Consider the following 12,157-nt stretch of genomic DNA (forward strand, 5'->3'; position numbering starts at 1 on the left):
CACAACTTGGCTCATCTAAAAAATGGACCCTCTAAAGTATATGATGGAGTTGACTACTTTGAATGGAAGAATGACCCAGTGGCAAATTCTGCTTTTCAAATTTGATATAGTTTATGTGAATCAGAAGGTTATAAAAGAGAACGCAATAGCAAATTTTCTAGTCAGTAGAGCTCTAGAAGATTACGAGCCTTTAAATTTTGATTTCCCAAATAAAGATCTAATGTATGTTGCAACCACTAAAGAAGACTCTCAAGAAGGCTATCCTTAGAAACTAAACTGTGACGGAGCCTCAAATGTTGTAAATAATAGAATTGGGGTAGTCCTGGTATCCCAAGATGGAGATCATTATCCATTCACTAGTAAATTGGATTTTAATTACACGAACAATATGGTAGAATACGAAGCATGCATCATGGGTATCCGTGCAGCCATAAAACGTAACATTAAAGTACTAGAGGTATATGGAGATTCTACATTAGTGATCTATCAACTCAAAGGTGAATGGGAGACAAGAGACCCCAAATTGATTAATTATTGTAGGCTGGTTCTGGAGCAATGTATGTTGCAACCACTAAAGAAGACTCTCAAGAAGGCTATCCTTGGAAACTAAACTTTGACGGAGCCTCAAATGCTGTGAATAGTAGAATTGGGGTAGTCCTAGTATCCCAAGATGGAGATCATTATCCATTCACTAGTAAATTAGATTTTAATTACACGAACAATATGGTAGAATACAAAGCATGCATCATGGGTATCCGTGCAGCCATATAACGTAACATCAAAGTACTAGAGGTATATGGGAATTCTGCATTAGTGATCTATCAACTCAAAGGTGAATGAGAGACAAGAGACCCCAAATTGATTAATTATTGTAGGCTGGTTCTAGAGCTGATTGAAGAGTTTGATGACATCACCTTCTGCTATCTCCCACGAGATGAAAATCAAATGGCTGATGCCCTGGCTACCTTAGCTTTCATGGTCAAAGTGAATAAAAAAGAGGATGTAAAACCTATCCAGATAAGTATTTATGAGACTCCGGCTCATTGTTACAACATCGAAGAAGAAGAAGAAAAGGATGATCACCCTTGGTACCACAATATACTATGAGATGTGAAGAATCATGAATACCCTGACCAAGTAAATGAGAATAATAAAAGAACGTTAAGAAGACTGGCCAGTGACTATGTTTTAGATGGAGAGATCCTATACAAGAGAAGAAAGGATCAAGTGCTACTAAGATATGTGGACGATGTTAAAGCTAAGAAAATCTTGGAAGAAGTACATGAGGGTGTCTGCGGAACACATGCTAATGGTTTTACAATGGCCAGACAAATCATAAGATTTAGGTATTATTGGTCCACTATAGAAGGGGATTGTATTAATTACGCCAAGAGATGTCATAAGTGCCAAATTTATAGAAACAAAATTCATGTGCCTCATTCACCTCTTTATGTCATGACTTCTCCATGGCCTTTCTCTATGTGGGGCATGGATGTCATTGTGCTGATATCACCAAAATCTTTTAATGGGCATCGATTTATCTTTGTGGTCATCGATTACTTCACCAAGTGGGAAGAAGCCACTTCTTACGCCAATGTCACGAAGTTGGAGTTAGCAAATTCTTGAAAAAAGAAATCATATGTCAGTATGGAATGCCAGAAAGGATCATCTCTGACAATGCATTGAACTTGAACAACAGTACGATAGCAAAGGTCTGTAGTCAATTCAAGATCAAACACCATAACTTGTCTCCATATCGCCCAAATATGAATGGTGCAGTGAAGGCAACCAATAAGAATATCAAGAAGATCGTGGGGAAAATGACTAAGACCTATAAAGATTGGAATGAGAAGTTACCATTTGCTCTATATGCTTATCGAACATCTGTCAGGACCTCCACCGGGGCAACATCTTTCTCTTCGGTTTATGGAATGGAGACAGTTTTACCCATTGAAGTCAAGATTCATTCTCTTCGAGTTTTGGCAGAATTGAAGTTGGATGAAACAGAATGGATCCAATCCCGATATGATCAACTAAACTTGATTGAAGAGAAAAGATTGAAAGCCATCCGTCATGGTCAGATGTACCAAAAACAAATGATACGAGCTTACAATAAAAATGTTCGTCCTAGAGAATTCCATGAGAGGGACCTAGTATTGAAAAAGATCCTGCCCATGCAAAAGGATTTTAGAGGGAAATGGATGCCGAATTGGGAAGGACCTTATGTGGTAAATAAGGTCTTTTCTATAGGAGCGTTAATTTTGACCGAGATGAATGGAAGAGATTTGCCCAACCCTATAAATTCAGATTCAGTTAAAAGATACTTCACCTAAAAAAAAAGAAGGGAGAGGCCGAGGCGAAAACCTGCAAAGGGCGTCTTGAGACTAAAGGGGTTTTGAATTGAAAACCCAAGAAAAGAGCAATTCAAATTTTGATCAAAGATGGGGCATGTGGTAGTCTTGTTATCCCTGAATGAACAAGGAGGAGAGATGCTACGTCTTAGGGCATCAACAAAGTATTTTGGATCTCCGAAACACATATCAACTCCAAAAGGGTCCTCGAGAAATTAGTGTGAGGAAACTCATGCTGCGATATTTGGGGCACCTATTTTCATCTTATTCATTTTGTATTTTAGCAATGTTTGCTATCTTTGATTAATTTATCCATTTCAAGCTTTGCCCTCAATAAAATCCCTTTTGTCCATTGTGATAATCTTTTTTAAGTATTTTTCATTGAAATAACGATTAATGGACTAATAATATTGAAGTAAAAGGATTTCTTGCATATTGCTCTGAATGTTTTCTAAATAGTGTAAGGATTTGAAACAGGACCACTAGTCAAAACTAACCAAATCTAAGAGTTGGAAAAGTTTGGGAATGAATAGCCCAAATTATGACTAGTTCTTCGAGTGCTCTATTAAAGATACCAGCTGAACAAGAGGCCAGGGTAATACGTTAGTGATAGAACCTTGGTGAACAACGAGCAGTGTCAACCTAAGCATTAAAAGGGGATCATTCTAAAAAAAATGACATTCTGCATTCATGCAAACATCATTTATACATATCTAGTTAGAAGTATTTGATTCATTCTGATCATAACATCCTAATCACTAGGCATAAAGATAGGCCTATGAAATGGATTCTACAGGTCATGTTCCCTAGAGAATGATGTAACAGATCAGTGAAACCATAAATCCTATGGCCTTGAAGTTACAATGGGATGGATTGAAGTCATCGTGATGAATCTTATCTCCCTGAAGTTGCAGTGGAGAAGATTAAAGCCACAAATCTTATCTTCCTGAAGTTGCAGTGGAGCAGATTGAAGATGTTAATCTTATTTCCCTAAAGTCACAGTGGAACAGATTAAAGTTACAAGCTAAAAATCTTATCTTCCTGAAGTTGCATAGAGCAGATTGAAGATGCTAGTCTTATTTCCCTGAAGTCACAGTGAAACAGATTAAAGCTACAAGCTATAAATCTTATCTCCCTGAAGCTGTAGTAGAGCAGATTGAATATGCTAATCTTATTTCCCTTAAGTTGCAGTGGAGCAGGTTAAAAATAACAAATCTTATCTCTCTAAAGTTGCAGTAGAATAGATTAAAGTTACAAATCTCATACCCCTGAAGTTGTAGTGGGACAGATTGAAGTTATTATAACGAATCTTATCTCCCTGAAGTTACAGTGGAGCAGATTGAAGCCACTAACCTTATCTCTCTGAAGTTGCAGTGGAGCAGGTTGAAGATAGCGAATCTTATTTCCCTGAAATTGCAGTGGAACAAATTAAAACTACAAATTACAAGTCTTATCTCTCTGAAGTTGTAGTGGAGGAAATTAAAAATAATGAATCTTATCTCCTTGAAGTTGCAGTGGAGCAGATTAAAGCCACTAACCTTATCTCTCTAAAGTTGCAGTAAGTTAGAACAATGTTATTTAAAGAAGATGAGCACCAAGAAGTCAAGATTCGGCGAGACTGGACAAAATTGGTCCTTCTTAAAAGTCTTTTTTTCATTCTCGTTACACGACAACGAATTATCTTTTTAATTAAATTAAATAACAATATAGATTTTAGTTTAAGGATAAAATTGTCATTTTAACATTTAATGCTTTTATTTTTTTAATATATTTATAAAAAAATAAAAACATAATTTAATTTATTAAAGAGTATATTCATCATTTGAGTTTTTTTTTAACTATTACATACCTATTCTTTTATATTAAATACGTAAATACTATTACAATATTTATTTCATTCTATCCAACTAAATTACTGTTATTCCTAATCCTATTACATCTATGACTATTCCATTACAGTTTTTGGCTCTAAGTTTTATTTTAAATTAAGGTTTTTATTGTAATAACAGTAAAACAGTCAGATCTGAGATTTTAGGACAGAACAGCCCTAATCGTATTTAGCTTCAGTTATATCTCACCACGTCGTGCAGTAATTTTCAGATTTTCTTTTCCCTAATTTCCTTCGTCTTCCACATCCTTGCGACTCGAACTGATTTACTCACAACAGCACTAAAAAAAAACAAAAACAAAGAATCTGTCTGTAACTGTCTTTTGCGTTTCTAGCAGTTGAATTGAAAGTTGAGTGGTCGACTATGATTCTCCGGTCGGTCATAATGGTGGTTGTGGTTGTGGGGATTTTATCCTCTGCGTCGCAAGCATTGCGATTCGAGCTGCAATCGGGACACACCAAGTGCATCTCCGAAGACATCAAAAGCAATTCCATGACGGTCGGAAAGTACCACGTTGTCAACCCAAACGAAGCTTACCCTTTGCCCGATTCTCTCAAGTTCGCTGTCAGGGTATTCTATTTTATTTTGGGTTTTTAAAATTATTTTATGATGAACTTTGCGAATAATAAGATTGAAGCTTGCTTCGTTTTTTCCTTTGTTGGGGGGTTGGTTACTTGACTGAATGAATGAAGGTAACGTCGCCGCAAGGGAATAGTTTGCACACGGCGGAGAAAGTGGAGACAGGGCAGTTTGCGTTCACGGCGGCGGAGGAAGGAGATTACATGGCGTGCTTTTGGGCGGAGGATCATTCGCCGCAGATTATTATGACTGTTGATTTTGATTGGAGGAGTGGAGTTCAAGCAAAGGACTGGTCTAATGTTGCCAAGAAAGGCCAGGTCGATGTAAGTCTCTTCTGTTTTAGCTTATTAATAAGTCCTGCAATCAACATGATTGGCATGTCTCACAAAATAATAAAATATTAAACGACTAGTGGTAGCTTGGATACATAGGGTTTTTACTATTTGAAGTTTAGGGCTAAGGGTTTATATTTGTTTTGCTGGTGGAAAGGGCCATACCCCTAAGTTTAGCATGCACAATATGTTTAAACGTTATTATGTTCGTAACCTAGTTGAAATTTCAGTTCTGTTAAGATTTTGCTTGCTGTTGAGGGTTTACAACTTGTTGAAATTCATTGAATATCTTTCATTTCATCAGCTAAGAGTTAGGCTTAGGCAGAAGGTTTGCTATTATAGTTAAAGCGGTTGTCTTCCTCTCGTGCTACAAGTCCAAAAGGTTCTATGTTTCCTTCTTATATAGATGATTTGCTCCAAGTTTTGCTTTGCTTTACAATTTAACATTTCTGTTAGAAGAGAGGATAGCTCTTTCCTGTCGAGAAAATGGATTAATGTATAGAAGGAAGGTTAAGGGAGGAAAAAATCTATACGCGGGTAGAATTGTTATCTACCATATATTTTAAGAGAAAGAAAAAGGGTGGGAAAATGTGGATGAAGCGGCTTATACTTCCACTGGACTTGTTGATCAAAGTTTAAAATTAGATTTCTTTTCTTCTAATGATCAATAGAGTCGGTCTTGGTTATCAATACCTCTCCCTACTGCTGAGCTGAACTAAAGGGATTCATTCTTCTATTGGGATTTCTGCTTTTTCATCAGACTTGAGCTCTGTTATCTTCTTTCTTTTCAGCATATTTGCAGCTTTCATTTGTGGCATGAGATGCTGATCGCTTTGCCCCTTGGTTTCATAAGATTAATTGAATATAGGGATATTTATTTCCATCTTTGAACTACATACACTACGAAACATAATTTATGTAGGCAAGTTATATGCTTAGCTATGGTTCAAATCCTTGTATGAAAGCCCACCAGAACAGGCAATCAGCACTAGGGTGGCTTTTAAATCTTGTTGCAGTCATTGCTGAATGAATCCTGCCGACCGAAATTGTCCCACTATTAGTCTTGGGATAAAGATTAGGCCTGTTTGTATTGTTTAATTCTCTTTAGATATGCCTGGCCTTGGACTGTTTATATCCGGAAAGTCTTATGTCTTTTTGTTACTTTTACTGTAAATTCCAGGTGATGGAACTGGAACTGAAGAAGTTGTATGATACGGTTACCTCCATCCACGAGGAAATGTTTTATCTGCGAGAAAGGTAAGGAAGCATTGTTGTCGCTTAAACCCATCTAATGTATAACATTACCTGGTTTTTACCGCCTCGAGGGATCTTACTCCGTTCCGCTTTTGATTTTTTCTTTTAAACAGAGAAGAAGAAATGCAGGCGCTGAACCAAGCTACTACCTCCAAGATGTTCTGGTTGTCGTTCCTTTCTCTTTTTCTTTGCTTGTCAGTAGCTGGAATACAATTTTGGCACTTGAAGACCTTCTTTGAGAAAAAGAAGCTCATTTAAGCTTGTAAAACAAAAGAAGATCATAGTTGGACCCCAGAAAAAAACAAATTTTATATTGGAGTTTTGACCATGCTTAATCTTTCCTATTCATGTTTGAATTTATATGAGAACAACAGCGGTTGTGTTTTGTCAACTCAGAGGTGGCATTAACATATTTGGGTCTAAATGTTGCAACAACGTTTATGATCGTCTTAAACTTGCATCCAAAAGCCTGAAAAGATAGGATTCACCGATTTTATTTTATTAAAGAGGAAATCCAATTCAATTCTAACCAGATGATGGAAATAAGACAGGTATATATAGGAATTGCAGAAAAAAGCAAAGAAGATTGAGTTGCATTTGGTGAATAATAATAAACTTATATATATTAGCATGCGATGCATCATCAAATACTGACCGTGTCCCACACAAGAATCAAAATCTTGTGTCTTTTTAAGAGGTGGACATGGATTGCAGATTTCTTTGATAAAGATAGAAACAGTGAAGACATACATTATCCTACAATAAGCTACAGTTCCAGCATCAATACCATACTGACTGCCTGTCACCACTGTTACCATTTCAGTTCTCTCCAAATCCTGCCTGTCTTAAAAGCTCTTCCTCCTCTTACATCACCTTCTACTGAGTACTAATGTTGTACCATTAATTTAGGGTAATGATTGTTTTTTTTATCGTTTATTGACCTAACTCCTAACAATATGTATGATTTACTGCCATTTCTTATGCATATAGTATAGTGTACTAATTATGTCTGCTTCCTTGTGTCCTCCATAATTGTACTAAACCAACATCTAGCTCATAAGTAAACCCGCATAATTTGGCACCTTTTGAGCCATTAAACATTTCCTTCAATTCTAACTATATTTGTATGTTCATTTTTATGATTTCTTTTTATAGGTCGGCTAATTGAATATTTCAAACTTTAAATCCAAATCTACTTGAATGTGTAATGTCAAGCTAACATTGAACAAGAGTTACGGTGCTGTCCTGATATCACCATTGTATCAACACAAAGTAAAGATGGACATCAAGTTATGTCCCTGCAGCACAATTATCATTACTAGCTCATCCCCACCACATATACTTATGTATATATAGGTTTGAAATTGATATTTTAAATCTACACATTCAAAAAAATTGATCACGCTACTGTTAAATGGAAATAAAAGATTAATGGTGTATTTTCTCGTCATTCACTCTAATATTAAGGTAAATTATCCGTCAATCACTCTAAATAGGATTTGTTCTTTTTTTGGTCATCGTCAAATTTTTTCGTGCAAAAACACGGTTAATCTTCCATTACCATTAAGTGATCAATTTTTATTTAGAAAGATCAAATTAATAAAAGAATAAAATTACCAAAATAAGAATAAACCCTAATAAGAGTGACTATAGGAGGGATTTACTTTTTAGGGGTGAGGCAATGACAAGTAGATGTAAAGGATGAGCATGGTAATTTTTAAATTTTGTTTTGTAAACTGCAAATTTACTACCAAAAAATATAAATATAAGAAAGGGAAACAATGCCATTGGATTCGGCCTCGTATACATAAACCACGTTAATGGGGTGGTAATTTCAAAGAAGCAAAAGAACAACATAAAAACCGCAAACCCACCCAACCCATCTCTTTTTCAAATTAAGCATTGAGAAAGGCATCTACTTCTTTTTCAGGTTGCTAATTATGCCCTAAGCAACCATTGTACCATATAATAGTTGCATTTAATTAATTAATAGACTTGGATTATTGCTTGCATTTTGGCTTTAGGTAATTATTAATATGTATGACTTGATCAATTTCAAGTATATTATGTTTTGTTATATGTAACAAGTTCATATTAATTACCCAAGATTGGTCCAATTTACAATTAAGGAACTAAGTTACGTATATCTCATCCATATTTTGACCATCCTTAATTAACGCCTATTAATTTTGAGACCCTTTTAACAAAATATTCATATATTGTATACATATTAAAGGGCACAAAATTTCAAAAAAAAAAAATCATTCATGATTTATCAACCTATAAAGCAACTGGTCATAGGCTCATAGCTTTATGAGCATAATTAATTAATGACCCACTTTATGAGTTAAGTTGTTTCCCTATTACCTATAGATGGAGATGAATTTGAATCTAAGTTCATAATTGGACATAAATTTCATTAAACAAATCAAAAGAAGTATCCAAGTAGTGTTGTAAAACATGACAACATCCGTATGTCTTAATTAATTAAAAAGAAAAAACACACAAGTAGAAGAACAATGATTCTGTCTTAATTTTGGTCCAAAATCATGATTAAGATCTAACATCTGAAGAGTTTTTAGTCAAGATACGAACTCAATTTGGTCAAGATTCTCTTAATTTCTAGATTTCTTAGTCTTTTAATTTGCTAGCTTTATATAATTAGGATTTTAATAAAGATCATGAACCCCAATTTCTATAACACAATTATTCATGATTTGTCCTCTTTTCAGTGCAAATCTTCAAAAGCAATTTACCCCAATTTCATGTTCCCCTTATCCACCGGCTGAAACATGTTTCTATTTACTTTTTATTATTTGCACTTTTAATTACTTTATTGTTTTTCCGACCATCCAATTCCATTTTTCTCATTGTTTAATTATATATGTTTCTACACATGTAACTTGCTGCTATAATTGTTTCTTTTAATAATATAATATTTTATGTGTGGTTTAAATATGTCTTAGTCCCTTGAATTTTCAAATTTAGTGCCTCTATTTACTTAATTTTAAAAATTAAAATCCAATAATTATCATTAAATTTTAATTTTTAAAATGGAGAATAATTAAATTCCTTAAATAAATAAAAAAGAAATTAAATTTTAAATATAAAAAAAATACAGGGGCTGAAAACATAATTAGACATATATATGGTCTTGCATGATCAAAGAGTAAATTGTTATATAATCGTCTTGTAACTTAAAAATTCATTTTGTAAATATGCACAATCGAGATGCATATCAAGATGTGTTTTTTTCATAATAGAGTAAGAAGATCACCCTAAAACTTTTTGTTCACTATTAAAAAAGTAATAAAAAAACTCGATTGAGTTTTACTTTGATTGGTACTAGTATTGTTGTCAATATAGAGCACGTGGGTTCAAATATGCTGATGCACATTATCCTTATATTTATGAATTGGGAGGGACTATAGATAATTCTAGACATTGTATCAAAAAAATAAATATAATAAAAATATATAATGAAATTATTTAAAAAAATAAAATAAAATATAGTAGCATTTAATTAACTGCTAAATCAGAAATAGTAAGCTTTACTGTCTTATAATAAAAAATTTTTTTGCTCTCAAAGCGGCAACTGCAAAGTTCAAATTTTATATTAAAAACAACTTAAATTTAATTATTAAATTTTAAAAGGGTGGATTACAAAAAAATATTTCTTTCAACAACCGACTTAAGTTGAATTATTAATTTATAAAGGATAAAATTATCCTCAAAATCATATTTATTTTTTTATAAAAGGAATCGACATTTGATATTATTATTATTATTATAGATTTAATTAAATTACTATCATCCATCAACCATTCTTAATTTAGTTCCGAAATTAATAATTTATTGTTTTTATAAAGCAAGAAATCTCTATTATATTAAAGTCTATTTTTTTATAAAGTAAATTATATACATGATGTATATCAAACCTTTGATTTTATCATTGCAATCAAAATATCATTTCATTTTATATGAATTTTCAATAAGTATATATGTATCATAAATCCAGTATTATTTTAAGAATATTTTTACTTATTTTTGGTACTTTTATTTAATTTAAAGAACATTAGATAAACATGATGGGATCGAATTCTTATTATTTTAATTTGGTTTTATTCGTAATTTAACTCCTAAATTATATTCATTTTCTCATATTGATACTTTTTTTTTCATGTTAGTGTCTAAATTTTTCTTTTGTTATATTTACGAGGTTAAATAAAAAAATTTGAAACCCAATCATATTTCAACACATATAGAACATTTTTCATGTATAAATAATAATTTCCATGTCATATTTCTTTGATATGAAAACTCAAATTCTATCAAATCCAATAGCTTTTCCTCTCAAAAATCCCCACTCCAGAGTCCTATGAAAACTCAACAATCGATTTCTGAGGCAAGAAATCATCCAATTTCAGCTTTACTCATACTACATCATTTTAGTAAAGCTTTTTTTTTTTAAATCTCAAATTATGTATAAAAAAATCAAACCCTAAATACTTTTAACAGTTAATATCCACCAAAATAAGCAAATATCCAAATCTCAACTCAAGAGCTGCTTATCAAATAAAAAATAAAAAACCCAAATTCCTGTTTCAGTCAAACTCTTTATATATTTTATTATTATTTTTTCAATCATGACAACTTCAAGCTTTCATTTGGTTGGTCGAATTTGGATCGCTCTTCTCAACCAGTGAATGGATATATAAAGCTTTTTTAAACCCCAGTTTGCACAACAGATTTAAACTTATTTTCCATCGAAAATGATATTGGTTGTACATTTGCTTTAGACTAAGTGATTTTGTAGCACCCTCGTTTGATCTAATCGTTAGGTCCGAGTTACAGAATGCTATTATTTTTATTGTTGGAGCAAACTTAATTACTTGACATTCAATTTAAATCATTAAACAAGTAAATACAAACATTATATGCGATAAATATGATATTTAACCATTCTCGGGTCTTACACGAGCTTACAAATGTTATAATGCTAACCTGAGATAAAAAAGGACCTAATCGCAAAAGTTTCAAAATATCATCTCGACATCGCAAAGTGAGGGGTTCCTCGTCGCGATAGAACATACTGAGTAAGCCTCGTCGAGGCGATGGGGTTCCTTGTCACACCGTGGCTTGAAGTTCAAAACTCATCGCGACACATACCTATAATTTTTTTACAATTTTTCCAATTTTTTACAATTTTTCCAAATGAAACACTTACCTACAATTTCAAGTTAACTTATGCACACTTACCTACAATTTCAAGTTAACTTATGCATGAATTCTAACCATATTTCTAGCCAAATCATACAATACACATGGACTACAATGCTTTATCATTCAATTACTACATCTACTTGATTTGCAACAAATCAAGACATATCAAATACTTCAAACATTCAAACACCAACTTTACCTATACCAAACCACATTAAGAACATGACCTTTTACTTTCAATATAAGCACTTATAAATACATGTATATAGCTATGACTTATAAGTCTTATGCATAACTATTAACTATCCAATTTAGGCTACATTTTATAAGCATACCTAAAATTATAAGCATTCAAACTCAATTTCATCTCAATCACTTATTAACCAAGTTACCAATTCAATTTTTCTACCTCAAGTATGCCATTTCAATACCATACATATCTCAAACATGTCAATCAAAATATACCATCACCACTAGGCATTAACCATTGCCAAATCATACATTTCAAACCATATATCAAAACAACATT

At 32.9% G+C, this 12,157-nt stretch overlaps 1 protein-coding gene across 1 annotated transcript; it reads left to right on the plus strand.

The window, feature by feature from the left end:
• The first annotated feature begins 4,268 nt into the window (after positions 1-4,268).
• LOC107960079 (transmembrane emp24 domain-containing protein p24delta9) lies at positions 4,269-6,796 on the plus strand. The gene is made up of 4 exons (XM_016896292.2): positions 4,269-4,810; positions 4,933-5,142; positions 6,332-6,408; positions 6,519-6,796. The coding sequence occupies exons 1-4, from the start codon at positions 4,604-4,606 to the stop codon at positions 6,661-6,663; spliced, it is 639 nt and encodes a 212-aa protein (XP_016751781.1). The 5' UTR covers positions 4,269-4,603; the 3' UTR covers positions 6,664-6,796.
• Positions 6,797-12,157: the final 5,361 nt, after the last annotated feature.

The sequence above is a fragment of the Gossypium hirsutum genome, chromosome A05, assembly GCF_007990345.1.
Source record: "Gossypium hirsutum isolate 1008001.06 chromosome A05, Gossypium_hirsutum_v2.1, whole genome shotgun sequence".
NCBI classification, from domain to species: Eukaryota; Viridiplantae; Streptophyta; class Magnoliopsida; order Malvales; family Malvaceae; genus Gossypium; species Gossypium hirsutum.

Bases quoted from the DNA above. Each gene is read 5' to 3' on its own strand.
- LOC107960079 (XM_016896292.2), top strand. From the start codon at position 4,604: ATGATTCTCCGGTCGGTCATAATGGTGGTTGTGGTTGTGGGGATTTTA. The intron at 4,811-4,932 runs GTATTCTATTTT...GAATGAATGAAG, and splicing joins CTCTCAAGTTCGCTGTCAGG to GTAACGTCGCCGCAAGGGAA. The intron at 6,409-6,518 runs GTAAGGAAGCAT...TCTTTTAAACAG, and splicing joins ATGTTTTATCTGCGAGAAAG to AGAAGAAGAAATGCAGGCGC.